We start from the raw sequence: 22,977 nt of genomic DNA, 5'->3' as shown, positions 1-22,977 counted from the left end.
CACACCACTGAGAAACGCCACGATTTGAAGACCTACGGTAGTACAGGATGATGATTAGGAGAACAGGAGAAAAGGAGGGAACAATTAAAGCTGCCCGAGGAAGACCCATTCATGGATCAAATTTATTTTTCATAAATAAAGCTCAAAAACTGTCTTCCTTTGTGATAAATAACACAATTTTACTAAAAAAGTGAGCTGTCCGGTTTTGAAAATCAATCAAATGGGAATCATGTTTTCCATGAACCTAAATACATCCATATTCTCATGTGAAACTAGGATTTCCAGAGTTAAATTTACAATTTTAGTAGATTTTATCAGGATGGCAATTATGAAAAAAAGCATAACTGATCAGTACCAAAACACGTTTATTTTTTTGACAATGCAAAACCTGAAATATTTCTCACAAGCTTTCGATATAAGATTTGAAGATGTCTTTGACATACCACACATAGATTCTATGAAGTTTTCTAAGGCATATACGTCCCACTACATACAAATTATGTACAAACCAGCAGAACTGCTGAGGTGTGCAGTAATGTTTCAAAACAATATCTATGAAGTATAAGAAAACACTGTTAGTTGCTTTAGACATTCTTGGAGTGGAGAAGATGGTGATGCGATCTGATTTTCATGAAAAAAACTCAGTGCTACCTACAGATATATTCTGCCCCATCTGATCGCTCACGTCGTCCTATGTATCCATCCAATGCTCTGTAGTATTTTTCTCCAAGCTAGAAAGGCAACTCGCTATATGCTAGCACTAGACAGATATGAGACATAGACGTCCCAATGCTAAAAACTACGTGTTACTTTGGTGGGACATATGTATCCCGTTAACCACGAATGGGTTATGCAGACACTGAGGAAACCCTCATGTAAACAAGAATTCTGTTTACTGTTCAAGTTCAGAATTTGCCGACACGAGGGCGTACACTGTTATTCAGCTCTCTAGCACTATCTGTTAACTTGTGGCAGTCCGTTATACCACCATTTTCAAAACCAATATCTGCATGTGTCACAATGTAGCCCATGTGGGTCTCTGATAAGAACCCACTTCGTCATGTGCTATCTACACTTTCCCACATCAATTAAAATACTGTTTATTGTGTTCACACTCTTTAGAGTAGTTAAAAGCCAGATTGATTAGTTGTAGCACCAATTCGATTACAAACCATCTTCATCCAGCAGTTTCTCTCTCTCTCTCTCTCTCTCTCTCTCTCTTTCTGTCTTTTGGAGCAATGAGAGTTAGATACATGCAATGTGGTATTCAGGAGTTAACGTGGCTATTGTGCTGTAGAAACTGACGAACTGATAAGTGTAGCCTTTAATGAATGACGTGCCCTATTCTACCTAATGTTCGTAGGTGTCTTAGAGGGTCATGATCTATGTACAGTAGCCAAAAGGGCATAAAATTTGATTTAAATTTCTCCAGACGTTCCGAGACCCTCATGGAACAGTTCCTCCCACTTTCACATAAATCTTTTTTATAGATGCATATAGACTCTACACTAATTTATAAAGGAGGCCACAACAAGAACCATTGAAAAAATACAGAGCAAATGCTATATATTTTATGAGCACTTAGCAATTACTTTTTGTATAAAAGATACCTTGTGCCCCGCTATCCAGTAGGTGTAATTTACTAAGGGAACAGTCTGGATGATTGACTGATCTGGCTTTGTAACACTAACCAAAACGGCCTTGCTGTGCTGGTACTGCGAACTGCTGAAAGCAAGGGGAAACTACAGCCGTAATTTTTGCCGAGGGCATACAGTTTTACTGTATGGCTAAATGATGATGGCGTCCTCTTGAGTAAAATATTCCGGTGGTAAAATAGTCCCCCAATCGGATCTCCGGGCAGGGACTACTCAGGAGGACGTCGTTATCAGGAGAAAGAAAACGCGTTCTTCGGAGCGGAGCGAGGAGTGTGAGATCGCTTAATAGGGCAGGTAGGTTAGAAAATTTTAAAAGGGAAATGGATAGGTTAAAGTTAAATATAGTGGGAGATAGTAAAGTTCGGTGGTAGGAGGAACAAGACTTCTGGCCAGGTGAATACAGGGTTATAAATACAAAATGAAATAGGGATAATGCAGGAGTAGGTTTAATAATGAATAAAAAAAATAGGGATGCGGGTAAGCTGCTACGAACAGCATAGTGAACGCATTATCGTGGCCAAGATAGATACGAAATCCATGCCTATCACAGTAGTACAAGTTTATATGTCAACTAGCTCTGCACATCGCGAAGAGATTGATGAAATGTATGATGAGATAAAAGAAATTATTCAGATAGTGAAGGGAGGCGAAAATTTAATAGTCATGGGTGACTGTAATTCGGTAGTACGAAAGGGAAGAGAAGGAAACGTAGTAGGTGAATATGGAATGGGGGTAAGGAATGAAAGAGGAAGCCACCTGGTAGAATCTTGCACAGATCATAACCAATCATAGCTAACACTTGGTTCAAGAATCATGAAAGAAGGTTGTATACATGGAAAAAGCCTGGAGATATTGGAAGGTTTCAGATAGATTATATAATGGTAAGACAGAGATTTAGGAACCAGGTCTTAAACTGTAACACATTTCCAGGAGCAGATGTGGAGCCTGGCCACAATCTATTGGTTATGAACTGTAGATTAAAACTAAAGAAACCGCAAAAAGTTGGGAATTTAAGGAGATGAGACCTGGATAAACTGACTAAACCAGAGGTTGTAGAGAGTTTCAGGGAGAGCATTAGGGAACGATTGACAAGAATGGGGGAAAGTAGATGAGGAATGGGTAGCTTTGAGAGATGAAATAGTGAAGGCACCAGAGGATCAAGTTGGTAAAGAGACGAGAGCTAGTAAAAATCCTTGGGTAACAGAAGAAATATTGAATTTAAATGATGAAAGGAGAAAATATAATAATGCAGTATATGAAGCAGGCAGAAAGGAATACAAACGTCTCAGAAATGAGATCGACAGGAAGTGCAAACTGGCTAAGCAGGGGTGGCTAGAGGACAAATGTAAGGATGAAGAGGCATATATCACTAGGGGTAAGGTAGATACTGCCTACAGGAAAATTAAAGAGACCTTTGGAAAAAAAGAACCACTTGTATGAATATCAAGAGCTCAGATGGAAAACCATTTCTAAGGAGAGAAGGGAAAGCAAAAAGGTGGAAGGACTATATAGATGGTCTATACAAGGGCGATGTTCTTGAGGAAAATATTATGGAAATGAAATAGGATGTAGATGAAGATGAAATGGGAGATATGATACTGCGTGAAGAGTATGGTAGAGCACTGAAAGACCTAAGTCGAAACAAGGCCCCAGGAGTAGACAACATTCCATTAGGACTACTGATAGCCTTGCGAGAGCCATACCTGACAAAACTCTACCATCTGGTGAGCAAGATGTATGAGACAGGCGAAATACCGTCAGACTTCAAGAAGAATATAATAATTCCAATCCCAAAGAAAGCAGGTGTGACAGATGTGAGAATTACCGAACTATCAGTTTAATAAGTCACGGCTGCAAAATACTAACATGAATTCTTTACAGACGATTGGAAAAACTGGTAGAAACCAACCTCGGGGAAGATCAGTTTGGATTCCGTAGAAATGTTGGAACACATGAGGCAATAGTGACCCTACGACTTATCTTAGAAGATAGGTTTAGCAAAGGCAAACCTACGTTTCTAGCATTTGTAGAATTAGAAAAAGCTTTTGACAATGTTGACTGGAATACTCTCTTTCGAATTCTGAAGGTGGCAGGGTAAAACACAGGGAGCGAAAGGCTATTTACAATTTGTACAGAAACCAGATGGCAGTTATAAGAGTCGAGGGGCATGAAAGGGAAGCAGTGGTTGGGAAGGGAGTGAGACAGGGTTGTAGCCTGTCCCCGATGTTATTCAATCTGTATATTGAGCAAGCAGTAAAGGAAGCAAAAGAAAAATTCGGAGTAGGAATTAAAATCCATGGAGAAGAAATAAAAACTTTGAGGTTCGCCGATGACATTGTAATTTTGTCAGAGACAGCAAAGGACCTGGAAGAGCAGATGGACAGAGTGTTGAAAGGAGGATATAAGATGAACATCGACAAAAGCAAAACCAGGATAATGGAATGTAGTCGAATTAAGTCGGGTGATACTGATGACATTGTAATTTTGTCAGAGACAGCAAAGGACCTGGAAGAGCAGATGGACAGAGAGTTGAAAGGAGGATATAAGATGAACATCGACAAAAGCAAAACCAGGATAATGGAATGACATTGTAATGACATTGTAATTTTGTCAGAGACAGCAAAGGACCTGGAAGAGCAGATGGACAGAGTGTTGAAAGGAGGATATAAGATGAACATCGACAAAAGCAAAACCAGGATAATGGAATGACATTGTAATGACATTGTAATTTTGTCAGAGACAGCAAAGGACCTGGAAGAGCAGATGGACAGAGTGTTGAAAGGAGGATATAAGATGAACATCGACAAAAGCAAAACCAGGATAATGGAATGTAGTCGAATTAAGTCGGGTGATACTGAGGGAATTAGACTATAAAATCAGACACTTAAAGCAGTAGATGAGTTTGCTATTTGGGGAGCAAAATATCCGGCGATGGTCGAAGTAGAGAGGATATAAAATGTAGATTGGCAATGGCCAGGAAAGCGTTTCTGAAGAAGTGACTTTGTTAACATCAAGTATAGATTTAAGTGTCAGGAAGTCGTTTCTGAAAGTATTTGTATGGAGTGTAGCCATGTATGGAAATGAAGAGTGGAAATGCATGGTTTAGATAGGAAGAGAATAGAAGCTTTCGAAATGTGGTGCTACAGAAGGATGTTGAAGTTTAGATGGGTAGTTCACATAACTAATGAGGAGGTATTGAATAGAGGTGGGGAGAAGAGAAATTTCTGGCACAACTTGTCTAGAAGAAGGGATCGGTTGGTAGGACATGTTTTGAGGCATCAAGGGATCACCAAATTAGTATTGGAGGGCAGCGTGGAGGCTAAAAATCGTATACGGAGGCCAAGAGATGAATACACTAAGCATTTTAAGAAGGATGTAGGTTGCAGTAGGTACTGGGAGATGATGAAGCTTGTACTGGATAGAGCAGCATGGAGAGCTGCATCAAACCAGTGTCTGGACTCAAGGCCACAACACCAACATAGGTTATTTTTATAGATATGCATTCATGTCTAAAAATGTTTATTAAATTAAAAACAGAGCTTAATGACGATGGTGTGCTGTGAGAGCAGATTAATCTGCTACTGACTCTAAATTAAAGGGTATTTGTTCGAATCATGGAGCTATAAGAAACTGACATCAACAGAGTTTGGTCACGAAGTCAGATGTGACAGCGTCCAGGTTTTACTCCCTTTTCCTGGGTGCACAGTAAAAAATAGCATATCGGATGAAATGTAGTCATATGATACTTTAGATAAGTAATATGATTTTTAAAAAGAATTTAAATTAATCGCTCAATTAGTATTATGATTTAATAAACACATATGCAAGTATCAGTCAGTTTTATGAACTCATTGGTTGAATTTTCGTCACTAGACATCGAAGGAAATTAGAAATGAACGTGATTGCAATAGAAAATCAAATAGAAAGGCATTATATCAAGAAGTCCTCTATATCTACGCTCCCCAATCTAGTAGGTGAGAAAATGAAAGGCAGATTTGAAATGCTCGCTTTCAAGAAAGTTGACATTAAACACGTTTCTGTGAAATGAGAAATATGATCTGAACTCTCAGTCTACTTTCACTCTCTACAATATGCTGATTTATAGCTGTTCATTAGAGATCACGGGCCCTTATTTTTTATTTGAAGTTATATTTAGATGAACGATTGTACAAATTACTGTGTGATTGTCTCCAAGGAAATTTCAATCACCAACTTTCTAAATAATGTTTTGAATCCCACTACAGAGAGAGAAAAGACCAGCATAAGAGAAATCCGTACTCGCATGGAATGCTTCTGTTTTTCATGTTTCCTACTTACTATTCGAGAAGCAACAGCAGAGAAATAGTCTGAAAATGTCAGTATGAAACCTCTGCCAAACACTTACGTTTGAACTGCAGAGTAATCGTGTCGTTGTAGGTAAGCTGACTGAGTGCTTAACTTCTCTTTCCTTTGCTCCAGTGAGAAAGCTTTGATGCCCTGTGGTACTACTCTTGTCTGCTGATACTTAGTCTAATATTCCAGACGCACGAAGACCTCTTCTAGCCAGATTCCTAACCCTTCCTCTGCCCCCCCCCCCCCCCCCCGCCTTCATTCCTTGGATTCTTGATTTATATATTTTATTATTCACGATAGCGAGGAATGTTGGCTCCCTACTCATCCCTCCCAGTATAGTTAGTATATGGTAAATGCTACCCTCCTATGAGAATGTATCAGTTATGCTAGAACGTCATCTCGATTACAGCAAGGATTTTTCACCTAGCTTTCTGTAAGAAAGCAACAGTAACTTCATAAAATTTGTTCCGAAAACTCAGCTCACATGTAGGCTATTAAATATAGCTCTTGAGGAATATTGATAAGTAACAAGAGAGTCTAATGATAATAATGGTTGCTGACTTCTATAAATGTGATTGATGAACTCTGTGAATAAACTATCAGCAATGATATATTTAGCAGTGTGTACAGAGTCTATTCAGTTATATCCCGCTCTCGCCCTTTCCACCAATACGGTACAGCTAGCGCCCATCACAGAAGCCCCTTACTCTCGAAGTGACGGGTGATGTACTTCATGTAAGGCTGCGAGTACTCATTGTCATAGACGCCATAGAGCAAGTCCGGTGATATGTTGAGGTCATGCAGTGCCTGCGAGAACTTGTATCCGACACGTTCCCAGGAAAGCACGAACCCACTGAGGGTGGATGTGAACAGCGCGAAGGGCTGCAGGTCCTCTATATCCCTCAGGAGTTCGTCCAGCGGGTAGGCGTCCGCCGCGGCTGCCATCCCCAGCGCGCGCAGCGACGCCTGCAGCTGTGAGTGGTAGGTCTCCAGCAGCGAAGATAGGCGCTCGTGCACGTCCACACCAGTGTTCACGAACAGGAAGTACACCAGGTCGCGCGCAGGGCTGGACGCGTGGGTTAGCTGCGGATGTGGACACAACGTCAGTGCAACAGAACAATATGGAAAGTCTCACTACAGATTGAAGGTGTTGCTAAGATCACCATTCCCGCCACAAAACCTTCGTGAGTAGCAACTCGCTAGTAGCACTGATTCATCGCAGCAAGTGCGGCACTGCCTGTACATAATGAGCAGGTATGTAAAGAACATAGAATGAGAGACACTGGTGACCCTGGGGGGTAACTTCTAGAGAAGAAGTTGATATTGGACCATAAGAAGAACAACATAATGAGAAAATTTTTAATATCAGAATTTTTAAAATCAGCAATATAGCAATTTAAACAAATGAAGAAATATCCATTGTTGCTGGGTTATATAGAAAATTTGGTAGCCAAACCGAAAACGGAAATGCTCTCTTCAAGGAAGAAGGATGAGAGGATCTGTACCTAGGACAAGGGGAAGGTGCTACGAAGCAATGATGACAACAGACTCTGAGGAAGAAGGCTGGCTCAATAAAAGAGATGGACAATGGTGTGAAAAAAGGGGTGACGGCCACGATACTTGTGATAAGGTCATAATGTAAATAAAATAGTCTCTAAGTCAGAAAAAAAGACGCACCACGAAGGTATTATCCGAATGTGACGGAAGTCGATAGATACAATGAACATGTACAGACAAACAAATGACAACAATTTCAGAAGACTTGGATGATTTATTCAACATAATAACATGTTGGTCCACCACTGGCCCTAATGCAAGCAGTTATTCAGCTTGGTACTGATTGAGAGAGTTGTTTGGTTCCTCCTGAAGGATATCATCCCAAATTCTGCCCAATTAGCGCGTTAGATCGTCAAAATCCCAAGTTGGATGAAGGGGCCTGCCATTAACGCTCCAAATGTTCTCAGTTGGGCAGATATCCAGCAATCTTGCTGGCCAAGCTAGGTTTGGCAAACACAAGCAGTAGAAACACTCGCCGTGTGCGGGAGGGAATTATCTTGCTGAAATGTAAGCTCCTATGGTTTGCTATGAAAGGCAGCATAATGGACATAGAATATTTTCGACGTACCGCAGGGCAGTAGCGGTCCCGCGGATGACAACAAAAGTGGTCCTGCTACGGAAAGTAATGGCACACCAGACCATCACTCCTTCTTGCCGGGCCTTATGGTGAGCGACAAGTTGGTATTCCACAGCTGTCAGGAACGTCTCCAGACACATCCTTATTGGTCACCACGATTGAATTTGAAGTGGGATTCGTGACTGAAGACACTTCACTCAATGAAGTTCCAGGCCGAAGACGTGTGTGGATACATCCCAGACAGTAGTGCGACATGAACAATACTGTCACCCACCATAGAGCTGACAACCAGGAGTGATCGTCTAGGGTGCCATTTCTTTTCATAGCAGAACCTCTTTGGTCGTCAACCGCGTCACCCTTACAGCACTGTGGTACGTCGATGATATTCTGCGCCTCGTTGTTTGCCCAGCATGGCAAGGCATCCTGAATTTACATTTCAGCAAGATAATGCCTTGCTCACTTACGGCGAAAGTTTCTACTGCTTGTCTTCGTGCTCACCAGAACCTACCTCAATCCGTAAGGGCCCCATATCTCTCCCCAACTGCGAACGTTTGGAGCATTGAGGGCAGAACCCTCCATTCAGCTCGGGATTTTGACAATGTAACGCACCAGTGGACAGAATTGGGCACGCTATCCCTCAGGATGACATTCAACAACTCTGTCAATCAATGCCAAGCTGAATATCTACTTGCATAAGGCTCAGAGGTGGACCAACGCGTTATTGAATACAATTATATACAATACATTATTGAATCCCAAAGTTGGAGATGAATAGCTCAGTTTGTGGAGCTCTTTCTCTTGAATAAATCATTCAGTTTTTCTGGAATTATAATAACGTACATTCGGATCGTCGTTCATCGTCTTTTTAAATTAGAGTGCGCTAAAGTGGGTTGCAAAACTGTGAAACAATCAGAAAGAGATAGAAGATCGAAAGAGAGAAGATGAGGAACGCTGAAAAGTTCTTCGGTGTTATTAATAAAGCTAAACTGATGAGAAATAAATGAAAAATAAGGGATAACATTCTAATTGTGAATTAATTTCACGCTATGCTGCTACAAATGTGTACCGCATCAACACTAAACAATCACAGAAAGAAAAAAATGATCTCCTACTTCCATTATCAAAGTGTACCATTTACAGTTAAGTTTTTTGTATTTGAGTAGGTCACGCTAACTCAATATGAAGACGAGAACAGTCTTAAGAGCCACTTAAGGCATCTGCAATATAAACTGTATTATGACTATTCATATATTTCGTGTAACACAAACTTCATAGTGTTTGCATGTGTGTGTACGCGTATGTGTATGTGTGTGTGTGTTTGCAAAATACAAGGGATCTGAGTAACTAAGTTAATTGGTTGAATTCGCTCATTAGCAGTGTCATTTCCAAAAACATAATTATCTGTAAGAATTATTCAAACGATGCACTCCATACTTCACTCCATTACCAGTTTATGGATTCCTTGGTACTTCAGTATGTGTTCTACCAACCTATCTGTTCTTTTACTCAAGTTTTGTTGTTGTTTTTAGCCTTTAATTCCATTCAGTACTTCTTCATTGGTTATTTCATCCATCCCTCCAGTCTTCAGCATTGTTCTGCAGAAACACATTTCGAAAGATTTTATCCTCTTCTTGTCCGTTTCTTTATCATCCACGTTCCACTTCAAAATAAGGCTTTACTCCATACAAATATTTTCAGAAATTACCTGCTAACACTGAAACTTATATTTCATGTTAAAATATCTCTGTTCAGCAGAATAGTTTTTCTTGGTATTGCCAGTATGCATTTCATCTCCTCTTTTCTTCTGCTTTAGTCAATTATTTTTCTATCCAAATAGCGTAACTCGTATATTTCTTTCAGCTTCTCATTTCCTAATCCAATTAGTATTAATTTCTGCTATAACAACACTCTCTACGCAGAGATACAGGCGACATTGTCAACTCCTTTTAACAGTATTCTATGTAAAGACTTTAAACGACTGTATATACACTACATTATGTGCATTACTATCTTTAGTAATTATTTTTGAATAGGTTGTCAGTAAACTGTAAAAGAATGTTGTAAAAGTTGGGTAATGTAACTTCACTGGTCATGAAATACTTTAAGTGTACTGCATCTATAAAAACTGATATGTCACTGAGGGAAAATACAATAATTTTTTTATTGTGGTCTTCTACCACAAAATGAGGGAAGCGCTACTGCTTGTGACATGTCCAACCTCGGCGCTTGTGGATAGAGTCGGTCAAGTTTTAGCCATCGTTGAGGACAGTCAGCTTCAAAAAGTTGCAGTGATAGAGAGCAGGGAAAATCTGAGTACAACTGTCCCTGAACTGCGAATATTAAACTGCCTCAGTTGAAAGAATATGGAAACAAGAAGATCCCATCGAATCTCCATCCAGGATTTGGTGCTGAAAAGCCAAATTAAATATGATGGGAATGCTACAAGTTGGAAACCACCAAATAGTTGTGTTAAACTGGGACATGGTTTGTTTTGGAAAATTTTAAAATGCTCAGGTTTACTGACTAAACGCTGTACTTGTACACCATTTCTCTATAAGAAAATATCACTCATTGTTCCTTCTAATTTCGGAAAAGGGAGATTAATTTCTTATATTTTCTCTATGTTTGAAAAAGTCAATTAATATATCTGTTATAGTCTTATCACTCTATTTGCATTTACTGAAATCTGATTTCTCGTCATAATCATTTTCTCTTTAATATTGTTTAAAAAAACTTTATAGTATAAATGCATATTTGCCAAGTGTACTAGTGTCACTTCAATGTTCTGAGTTACTGTACTAATTTAAATGTGACAACTAATTTTCCAGAGCATGTGTTGTTAAGACTAAACTACGAGAGCCATAAGCCACAGCAATATTTTCTTGAATGCCTTAGTAAAATCAATTCTGATATCTACTGCTGCTTCACAAACGATTTTTGTAGAAAATTTGAAGGATATTGTAGCGGCACATAGAAAATTACCTAAGTTATGAAATAAGGAAAGATACTCAATACTGATGTAAAGATAGGAAACTACTACTTGTTCCACCGTTGTGATCTTTACTAAAGTAGAGAAGCTGAACAAAGGAAAATATTTATAATTAATTGGTTAAAACAGGAAATAAATAACCTTCCTATTAGAAGCAGTGTCTGATTTTAAATTTCACTTGGGAATTTACAAGGTGAGCTGTGAAGGACCTTGCCCAAGATTTAAATACTGGCACTGCAGCCCTTAGAAAAAAAGCATTCAGTTAAATAATTATACAGGTAAGCAGTAAAAATATCAGTGTTAATGTGCTTCAGATACAGCCACGTAGCTGTGTATTAAATTCTTTGGAATTACAAAAGCTTTGAAAGTAACAAATGTAATAGCATTGTGTCTTTATATAGATTAAATACTATACATTGATATTTTAATACAACAGTACTGAGTTGGGTGCACGCGTTCATATCGATTCTTTAGCATAGGGAAACTCTTTAGGTTTCATTACCTTGCTTTGTCTTTTCTGGCGTCTCGGCAGGTTGCAGACTTGCAGCGCCCCGAGCGGTTTTAAGTGATAACTTCAAAGACTTTTTTAAAAGTTTATAGTGTTATTCATGTTGTGCTTGTAGTAACATTGGTTTTCAAGCAGCCAAATAATTGTGTCCATTGAGTGCCTCTGGGGGGCGATTTTCTATGTTTATCAAGTTCAAAGGCTTTGCTTTGTCACAAATTGAAAAAAGGAATTCCCTGTAGCATTCAAAGGACAGTGACTTAAAGTTTTACTAACTTACTGAGATGTATTGTGGTGTCCCCTTTAGCTTAATTGTTCATCATTGCTTCTGTTGCTAATAAATACTGCTCGTCATTGTTCATTTTAAATTTGGCCCCTGTGGCAAATAAATATGTTGAAAATGAAAAAACATTATCCTTTGCTTTCAACTGAACATTGCCGTATCTGCAAAATTGCTAACATCGACAAACCTTAAAATTTGCAATTCTTCTCTCTGAACTTTAATCCCTTTTCCTAATTCCTCCTTAATTTCCTTTGCTGATTGCTCCATGAACAGATGAAATAATATGGGGAATAGGCTGCACCTACGTCTCATGCCGTTCTGAATTATTACTTTCCTCTCACGTCCTTCGACTTTCATAAACGCAGACCGGATTTTCTATAAGACGTAGACAGCTGTTCGCATCCTGTATTTTACCCCTTCTACCTTCAGAACCTCAAACAGTGTTTTCCACTCAACATACACGAGAGCTTTTTCTAAATTGAGAAATTCTATAAATGTCAGTTTAACTTTCTTCAGTCTGTCTTCTGAGGTATGTCACAGGGTCAGTATTGCCTCATCTGTTCTCACATTTTCGTGGAACCCAAACTGATTTCCCCCGGGTCAGTATTCACACAGATCTGGAGGATTTCTGACGCTGGCTGTAGGTTTCACATCTAAATGATTCGCTATTTTAGCAATTTTCATCATTGCCCCTCTGTTTCTTCATGCCCCGCTGACTCAGTCGTTTAGGAAAATTGATGGCAATTTGGACGACCAACTAACTTAATTTTAACCATGTTAACCATATATTTTATTTTTATTTTGGGGCCAGTATTTTGACAAAACTGTCTCTTATCGTTTTATGAAGGACTTTGAGGAATACGTCCTTGAATCTGTGGAACGTGTGGTGAGTGAATAACACCTTTATTATCAGGCCTTATCACACTGAGAACTTGCAGATTGTTTTTCAATGTTTTAAGTCTATCTACCTAAAATTTCTCGTTGCTGCGGAAGTGGAAAAGGGCGCTACCTTCCATACCATAACGTGTAGATCTGGAAGAAGCTTTATAACTCGCTAGGGCATTTTGTTTATAGGTAGCCAAATTACACGGTTTTGAACCTTCGTGCCGATAGTGTTTTTTTCCGTCTGGCTCAATGCAGAGGAGTACTGTTGGATCCTGAAAAGCTGCCAAGTCAGTTGACACAATTCTAGTGTAATTTTCACCAGAACCGTTATAGAGGGAGACAAACTGGACATACCACACACTTCCTAACTACTGTCCAGAGTGTGAGGAGACTGAAGAAGAGGTTCCACGATTAAAAAAAATGGATTGCATCCTGAGGAAATATGATGTGAAGCGTGCTTTTCCCATTCTCCCTCTAAGATAGCGAAGTATGGTTTATATTAACAAAAGGCAGGAATTTGTTAAATATGCTGTCTTTGTGACTTGGAAGAAATCCACCATACCCGCAGAACTACTGAAGACAGTTGTGTCGAAAATAAGGGAGAGAACTGAGTTTCTCCTGGCGTATACAACTTTCAAATAACTTCCGGGAATTCAGCCAGGTAACACTTTCAGCAATCGCCGATATTTCGGCGGGAGAACACCCCGCCATTTTCAAGGCAAACTGCAACGGACAGGCGGCGTACATGCAAATTTAATACCTCGGTTCTCCGACAGAAGCAGGAAAGATAACACACACACACACACACACTGAACACTAGTGCCACCAAAGATGACCAAAGTCAGAGCTATCGATAGTGAGACTATGAATTCGCAGGTGAGGCAGCATTGACTCTGTTCCTCTGTTTTTTGACAAGGGAGAGAGCCGGATTCCAAACAGAGTTTAAACAGAAACCTCCATCCCTGTTAACGAGGTTGCTCGCTAATTTAATCTCAACTGCCTCCCTAATGACACTGTCCCAATAGCTGGACGTGCATGCCAATATCTCGGTGTTATTATATAACATGGGGTGACCAGTATCCAAGTAATGTTCGGCAATAGCAGATCTACTTGGCTGCTGTAATCGTGTGTGCCGTTTATGCTCAGTACATCTGTCCTCCACGGTCCTGATAGTTTGACCAATATATGCCATGCCGCAGCTACAAGGAATATGATATACATCCGCCTTACGCAGTCCAAGATCATCCTTAACGGAACTCAAAAATGCTCTGATTTTAGATGGAGGTCGGAAAACACATTTCACATCGTATTTCCGTAAAATACGACCGATCTTATTGGACGTGTTTCCTACGTAAGGCAAAAAGGCAGTAGACTTAGGTGCTGACTCAGAATTATCATCAATCACCCGATGTACAGTTGGTCGATAGCCCAACGCACGTTCAATCTGTCTATCACTATAACCATTTTGACGAAATGTAACTTCAAGATGGGACAGCTCAGCTGGCAAAGTCTCAGCGTCAGAAACGACATGTGTCCTGTGTACCAAGGTACGAAGTACCCCTTCACGCTGAGCCGAATGGTGACAACTAAAAGCTTGTAAGTACAAGTCGGTGTGAGTACGTTTCCTGTAGACTGCATGTCCCAATGATCCATCATCCTTCCTCCTAACCAACAGGTCGAGAAAGGGAAGACAACCATCCTCTTCCACCTCCATCGTAAAACGAATATTCGGGTGGATCGAGTTCAGATGTTCTAGAAAGTCATTCAAATTCTCCCTACCGTGAGGCCAAACAACGAAGGTATCGTCAACGTATCTAAAGAAACAGGCGGGTTTTAAAGGCGCCGACTCCAATGCACGTTCCTCGAAGTCTTCCATAAATAAATTTGCGATCACAGGAGACAACGGACTACCCATCGCAACTCCATCTGTCTGCTCGTAATACTGGTCCTTAAATAAAAAGTAAGTGGATGTCAACACACGCCTAAAGAGATTAGTTAAATGAGCACCAAACCTGGCTTCAATTAATCGCAACGATTCAGACAGAGGAACACGAGTGAAGAGAGAGACCACATCGAAACTCACTAAAATATCAGAGTCATTCAGCCTCAGTCCTTCCAAACGACGTAAAAAAATCAGCTGAGTTCCTGATATGATGTTCACACCGTCCTACTTGTGGACTCAATAGAGAAGCAAGATGCTTGGATACACGATATGTCGGAGCGCCGATGTTACTCACTATAGGGCGGAAAGGAACCCCTTCCTTATGAACCTTTGGAAGGCCATATAACCTAGGGGGAACGGCACTATAGGTGTTAAGCCTCTTGATTGTGTCCTGCGACAAACCACTTTTCTTCAGGAGGCTGTTGGTCTTTCTCTCAACACTTTTCGTGGGGTCAGCATCGATTCTGCGATACGCTGAATCAGATAGTAAACGTTGCATCTTTTGTACATAATCATGTTTATTTAATACAACGGTGGCATTGCCCTTGCCAGCAGGTAAAATAACAATACTGGGATCAACTTTGAGAGAGCGTAAAGCAGCCCTCTCTGCTGCTGTTACATTACTCTTGGGTGGACGAGCCCTAGTCAGAACACGGCATGCCTCCCTCCTAACTTCCTCTGCAGCGTCAGGAGGTAGTTTGCAAACTGGCTGTTCAATTGAACTAATAAAATAAACTACCGGCAAATTCTTCGGAGTGGGTGCAAAATTAAAACCCGCCTGTTTCTTTAGATACGTTGACGATACCTTCGTTGTTTGGCCTCACGGTAGGGAGAATTTGAATGACTTTCTAGAACATCTGAACTCGATCCACCCGAATATTCGTTTTACGATGGAGGTGGAAGAGGATGGTTGTCTTCCCTTTCTCGACCTGTTGGTTAGGAGGAAGGATGATGGATCATTGGGACATGCAGTCTACAGGAAACGTACTCACACCGACTTGTACTTACAAGCTTTTAGTTGTCACCATTCGGCTCAGCGTGAAGGGGTACTTCGTACCTTGGTACACAGGACACATGTCGTTTCTGACGCTGAGACTTTGCCAGCTGAGCTGTCCCATCTTGAAGTTACATTTCGTCAAAATGGTTATAGTGATAGACAGATTGAACGTGCGTTGGGCTATCGACCAACTGTACATCGGGTGATTGATGATAATTCTGAGTCAGCACCTAAGTCTACTGCCTTTTTGCCTTACGTAGGAAACACGTCCAATAAGATCGGTCGTATTTTACGGAAATACGATGTGAAATGTGTTTTCCGACCTCCATCTAAAATCAGAGCATTTTTGAGTTCCGTTAAGGATGATCTTGGACTGCGTAAGGCGGATGTATATCGTATTCCTTGTAGCTGCGGCATGGCATATATTGGTCAAACTATCAGGACCGTGGAGGACAGATGTACTGAGCATAAACGGCACACACGATTACAGCAGCCAAATAGATCTGCTATTGCCGAACATTACTTGGATACTGGTCACCCCATGTTATATAATAACACCGAGATATTGGCATGCACGTCCAGCTATTGGGACAGTGTCATTAGGGAGGCAGTTGAGAATAAATTAGCGAGCAACCTCGTTAACAGGGATGGAGGTTTCTGTTTAAACTCTGTTTGGAATCCGGCTCTCTCCCTTGTCAAAAAACAGAGGAACAGAGTCAATGCTGCCTCACCTGCGAATTCATAGTCTCACTATCGATAGCTCTGACTTTGGTCATCTTTGGTGGCACTAGTGTTCAGTGTGTGTGTGTGTGTGTTTTATCTTTCCTGCTTCTGTCGGAGAACCGAGGTATTAAATTTGCATGTACGCCGCCTGTCCGTTGCAGTTTGCCTTGAAAATGGCGGGGTGTTCTCCCGCCGAAATATCGGCGATTGCTGAAAGTGTTACCTGGCTGAATTCCCGGAAGTTATTTGTAAGGGAGAGAAGTCTACAATAACCAAGCAAACTGCAGTTCTTGAATACTGTTTGGACGCTGGACATTCCTTGAGTTCAAAGATTTTGGCCTTACGTTACAAATACTGAGACCATTTTCCAAAAGAATCCATCGAAATATAATTTGTGGATAGTCTTATAAATACGGTGAGAGAGTTTCCACTAAGTTCTGTATGATGTCTAACAAAGGGACTGCTTGAGTTGCGCTCTTCCCTCTGTATTTCAGTGTTTACTATATACGACGTAGCTGGTTCTGGTTGTCTGGTGGTACTAATGTGTAACATATTAATCTTGGCCTCCTGCATACTCTATCATACTATCAGGAAGCATACAGCATAACACATATAAGAGTTTGTCATATTTTCTCTACGTGGCTTGCTGCAGTTCTTCCTTTAGAATGACAGGGAGAGTACCTATGGAAAAGTTAACTTCTCTTTTTAACGATTCTGATGAAGTGTTTGAACTGTCGGAAGGTCACAGAACGTTTAGGGTTAACGTATTTTGTAGAATTTTGGAACACGTGTTGTGTTCGAGTATAATGACTTTTCTGGAGACTAGAAATCTACTCTGTAGGAATCAGCATGGGTTTCGAAAAAGACGATCGTGTGAAACCGAGCTCGCGCTATTCGTCCACGACACTCTGACGGCCATAGACACGGGTTCTCAGGTAGATGCCGTGTTTCTTGACTTCTGCAAGGCGTTCGATACAGTTCCCCACAGTCGTTTAATGAACAAAGTAAGAGCATGTGGACTATCAGACCAATTGTGTGATTGGATTGAAGAGTTCCTAGATAACAGAACGCAGCATGTCATTCTCAATGGAGAGGAGTCTTCCGAAGTAAGAGTGATTTCAGGTGTGCCGCAGGGGAGTGTCGTAGGACCGTTGCTATTCACAATATACGTAAATGACCTTGTGGATAACATCGGAAGTTCACTGAGGCTTTTTGCGGATGATGCTGTGGTATATCGAAAGGTTGTAACAATGGAAAATTGTACTGAAATGCAGGAGGTTTTGCAGCGAATTGACGTATGGTGCAGGGAATGGCAATTGAATCTCAATGTAGACATGTGCTGCGAATACATAGAAAGAAAGATCCCTTTACATTTAGCTACAATATAGCAGGTCAGCAACTGGAAGCAGTTAATTCCATAAATTATCTGGGAGTACGCATTAGGAGCGATTTATAATGGAGTGACCATATAAAGTTGATCGTCGGTAAAGCAGATGCCAGACTGAGATTCATTGGAAGAATCCTAAGGATATGCAATCCGAAAAAAGGAAGTAGGTTACAGTACGCTTGTTCGAACACTGCTTGAATATTGCTCAGCATTGTGGGATCCGTGCCAGATGGGGTTGATAGAAGAGATAGAGAAGATCCAACGGAGAGCAGCGCGCTTCGTTACAGGATCATTTAGTAATCTCGAAAGCGTTACGGAGATGATATATAAACTCCAGTGGAAGACTCTACAGGAGAGACGCTCGGTAGTTCGGTACGGGCTTTTGTTGAAGTTTCGAGAACATACCTTCAGCGAGGAGTCAAGCAGTATATTGCTCCCTCCTACGTATATCTCGCGAAGAGACCATGAGGATAAAATCAGAGAGATTAGAGCCCACACAGAGGCATACCGACAATCCTTTCCACGAACAATACGAGACTGGAATACAGGGGAGAACCGATAGAGGTACTCAAGGTACCCTCCATCACACACCGCGGAGTATGGATGTAGATGCAGATGTACTCATGAAGCTGTATATGTTTGTATTACCACATTATTCATTACTACATACAGACACTTTCCAGTCGCATTAATGTGACAACCTGGCTGAGAAACCGCCTTTTGCAGCGCGGTGCTTCTTGGGAGAGGGTCAGTGAGGTTCTGGAAGGTATCGACAGAGATGTGGAGCCATGTCGACTACAGTACCGTGGCCAGCTGCGCTACGTTTCTCGGCTGAGGATCTATGGCGCGAACAGCCCGATCGAGGTGGTCCCACAAGCTCGCGATTGGCTTTTAATCCGAGGAATTTAGTGGCCAGGGCAGTACGGTAATTTATCCTGGCGCCCTTCGAATCGTGCACGTACACTACGAGTTGTGTGACATGCTGCACTGCTAGACGTCATCACGCTGAGGAAAAGCAAACTGCATGTTCAAAGAAATGGTTCAAATGGCTCTGAGCACTATGTGACTTAACATCCGAGGTCATCAGTCCCCTAGAACTTAGAACTACTTAAACCTAACTAACCTAAGGACATCACACACATCCATGCCCAAGGCAGGATTCGAACCTGCGACCGCAGCAGTCGCGCGGTTCCGGACTGAAGCGCCTGGAACCGCTCGGCCACCGCGGCCGGCTAAACTGCAAGTAAGGGTGAATACAATGCCCAGGACAGATGCATACTTGTGTTGTCCCATTATGACATCCATAATTACGAGCTCACCCAACCAATGTCACAAAAATATTCCTCAGACCCTAATACTCCATGTTGGTTGTAGGGAGTCTGATTTCAGACATTTCACGCCTTACATGCCAACAGATGTCCAGTGTAGCATTAAACGTGATTCATCCGGAATGGCCACCTGTCGCCACTCAATGAGCGTCCAGTTGCGATACTGGGGTGCAAATTCCAGCCTTCCTCATCAATAAATATCGGTCAGCATAGGTGCTTGAACTAGGCGCCTGCTTATGTGCCCAGACACGTCTCCACAGACATCGGCTAATCATTGTTGTTTATGGCGCGTGGTGAACTACAGTTGCCTCGGTGTAGTGTTTTGGATAGTGCCATTCTGCCATGGGCTATGTGCTTCAAGCATGGAGATGCGCGAACAGTTTACGAACTTCACCGTTTTGGAAATGCTTCCACCCTTGGCAAAAAAAGCCGGTGATCATGCCCTTTTGGGCGACAGATAAACCGCTCCGCTTCGACATTCCGACAACGACTGCACTGTTTGCCATGTCACACCAACACACTTTATATAACATCCACTGCTACCGTTGCCGCCCGCCGTTTGTCATCGGTTATTGCACGCTGATGTCCAATACAGTCTGTGGTCATGTTAACGTGACTGGCCAATGCAGAATAATTTATACAGTCTTCATCAGCGTAGAACAAGCTCTGTTATTTTCTGAATTCATTATGTGCAAGTGGACCAAGATTCCAAATAAACAGAGAGAAAAAAATGTTCAAATGTGTGTGAATTCCTAAGGGATCAAACTGCTGAGGTTATCAGTCCCTAGACTTACATACCACTTAAACTAACTTATGCTGAGAACAACACATACATCCATGCCTGAGGGAGGACTCGAATCTCTGGAGGAAGAGGCCGCTCATTCCGCGACATGGTACCTCAAACCACACGGCCACTCCACGCAGCGAATAGAAAGAACTGGTACGTGGTAGAACCACTCATTTACATACCTGGAAATCTACAAACCGCACATCAGCAACCTTCTCTTCTGAGTACTTGAACATCATATTGTTCTTCCAGCAATCAGCGTGAACCAAAACCTTCAGCTTGGTATCTTGCATTTTACGGATCAATGACTCTTTCACTCGCGGCATTATGGTGTTCGCAAGGTCGATGTACTTCGGTGCATATTCTTCCCAGCCGGGTACCCTTTTTATGAAATCTGCAATAGCAGAGCACGTGCAGCGTATCATCTGACGAAACAAACCCTCCATGGTCTCAGCTGCAAACATGTCCGTATTGAGTTGGACGCCGTAGTCGGGGCGCTTGCTGAGCACGTGGGCAGTGCCGGCGTGGAGGCGCGCGTAAGCTCGCATCACCACCTCGCAGTGCTGGTAATCGAGCGGTCGATCGGCGTCTGCCAGTCGATAGCCGGCGGCCACCAGGTCGTCCAGCACGAGGAAGGCCCTGGGCGTGGCGCCGTGGTGCAGGCACGTGGCCGCCAGCGGACGGAACGACGTGCCCTCCACCCTCCGCAGAGCCTCGTGCGCTGTGGGCATCACCTCCCCTAGTATTAGCGACTCCGTATCGAACGCCTCCAGCTGTGAAATAAAGTATTTTGTTAGTGGCACCATCCAGTTTTCTACATTAAAAAATTTTCCAAGATTTTCCACATATAAGTGTACACATGCTCTATTATTTACCTTTACAACTACGAGATACCTACACTTGAGTAGTTCGGACCTTCCTTCTTTCCAACTTGACAGACACCACTGTCTGCACTAGGCTAACATTGACTCACTTCTGTCATCTGATCCAGGAATTCACACCAGAATCTGTTCTTTCTATCACCTACAGTTCCTCCATTCCATATCCTCTCCACAAAGCAAGACTCCATTACCTACACTTTCATCACCCAAGTTGTGAAATCTAACTACCAATATCCACAAGCAACAATCTTTACAACAAATGATAATTAACTGAAAACCATCAGCTGCCGACAGGTGTTGCTGATTTACCTCGATGTGGACAGCTGAAAATGTGTGCCCCAACTGGGACTCGAACACGGGATCTCCTGCTTACATGGCAGACGCTCTGTCCATCTGAGCCACCGAGGGCACAGATGAATAGCGCGACTGCAGGGACTTATTCCTTGCACGCTTCCCGTGAGACCCACATTCCCAACTGTCCACAATTATACATATGCAATGTACTTTATAGATATTTGCCAATCCACTCATTACTCGCGCACACTTTGGTGATTACCGTAAGAGTCTGGGCAACCTGTGCGCATTCGCACAGACGAAGGTCAATGGCTGGGTAGCCTTTAACTATATATATGGAAACAGTAACTGTTCTCGAAAGAACAGATACTGTTGATGTCCGTGGAGCTTTTCCCTGTAATACATATAAAGTACATTACATATGTGGAATTGTGAACAGTTGGGAATGTGGGTCTCACAGGAAGCGTGCAAGGGATAAGTCCCTGCAGTCACGCTATTCATCTGTGTCCTTGGTGGCTCAGATGGATAGAGCGTCTGCCATATATGCAGGAGATCCCGGGTTCGAGTCCCGGTCGGGGCACACATATTCAGCTGTCCACATCGAGGTAAACCAACAACACCTGTTGGCAGCTGATGGTTTTCAGTTCATCATCATTTATTCCAGGGAAAAGCTGCACGATCATCAACAGTATCTATTCTTTCGAGAACAGTTACTGTTTCCATATACATAATCTTTACAACATTCCCACAAGTTTTACATCAAACTCTTGATTAGTTCTCTCCATTTCCAAGCATATACCCAACAACTCATTAACTTATACTGGTATCACTCAATCATCAGAATTACGAAGTGCCACATCACTATGAAAAGTGTCCTAATTTTAATCTCTCTACGTATAAAAAATATTCACATTAGAGAAGAAAATTAAGTGGAATGAAGAGTGCCGATGTGGCTATTAACAGCTCTCCCACCTGAGGATTATATTATTCAATTAAACAGTAATTTGATAACAAATGTTAGCAGATTTCTAAAGAGATTGTTATTTTGTGCTAAGTATTTACACACCTATACTACATTAAAAATAAATTTAAGAGTAAAAAATTGTCATCAAGGACTATTTTTTTCGGCTTATGTCACTTATTTCATTTGGTATGTGATTCCCTACATTTCTGTTGGAGAACTTCCGATATCATGACATTCATTTTGCAGCAGATGATTGTAGTTGTAAATGACTGAAGCAGTTTAGAAATTAAAACTGATGTTCCACAGGGTTTAGCCATCAGAAATCTGCTTCTAGCAGGATGTGAATGTTCTGCCTTGTGTGAAAGAAGAAGCAGGAATATTTATTCCTATTGGTAGCACAAATAATATTGATAAGCAAAAGTAAGATGAAGAAGGACAGTTGTAAGTTTCCTTTTTACAGATCTCCTTGTGCTGATTTAGAAAAGGATGCAGTTTATTAATCTTGCATTGAGAAAAGTGTAACATGTTGTTCAAACGAGGATCAGTAGCAACATAATATATTCTAAGTTTTTATGGCAAATAATGAGAAAGGTTATATATATATATATATATATACTCCTGGAAATGGAAAAAAGAACACATTGACACCGGTGTGTCAGACCCACCATACTTGCTCCGGACACTGCGAGAGGGCTGTACAAGCAATGATCACACGCACGGCACAGCGGACACACCAGGAACCGCGGTGTTGTCCGTCGAATGGCGCTAGCTGCGCACCACTTGTGCACCGCCGCCGTCAGTGTCAGCCAGTTTGCCGTGGCATACGGAGCTCCATCGCAGTCTTTAACACTGGTAGCATGCCGCGACAGCGTGGACGTGAACCGTATGTGC

The 22,977-nt window shown here is 41.7% G+C and overlaps 1 protein-coding gene and 1 non-coding gene across 2 annotated transcripts in view; one reads left to right on the top strand and one right to left on the bottom strand.

The window, feature by feature from the left end:
- Positions 1–6,617: 6,617 nt before the first annotated feature.
- Positions 6,618–22,977, bottom strand: part of LOC124595662 — a 32,200-nt gene continuing 15,840 nt past the window's right edge. The window contains exons 2-3 of the mRNA XM_047134506.1: positions 20,130–20,720; positions 6,618–7,070 (exon numbers count right to left, since the gene is read on the bottom strand). Of these exons, the coding sequence (XP_046990462.1) occupies positions 6,678–7,070; positions 20,130–20,720 (984 nt within the window). The 3' untranslated portion in view covers positions 6,618–6,677. The remainder of the gene's footprint in view (positions 7,071–20,129; positions 20,721–22,977) is intronic.
- Trnai-uau lies at positions 21,629–21,702 on the top strand. Its single transcript has one exon. It is a non-coding gene; the product is annotated as a tRNA-Ile (tRNA).

The sequence above is a fragment of the Schistocerca americana genome, chromosome 2 (genome assembly GCF_021461395.2).
Source record: "Schistocerca americana isolate TAMUIC-IGC-003095 chromosome 2, iqSchAmer2.1, whole genome shotgun sequence".
In the NCBI taxonomy this organism is placed as follows: Eukaryota; Metazoa; Arthropoda; class Insecta; order Orthoptera; family Acrididae; genus Schistocerca; species Schistocerca americana.
The sequence above is the reverse complement of the archived record's forward strand: the minus strand, read 5'-3'. Positions and strand labels throughout refer to the sequence as shown.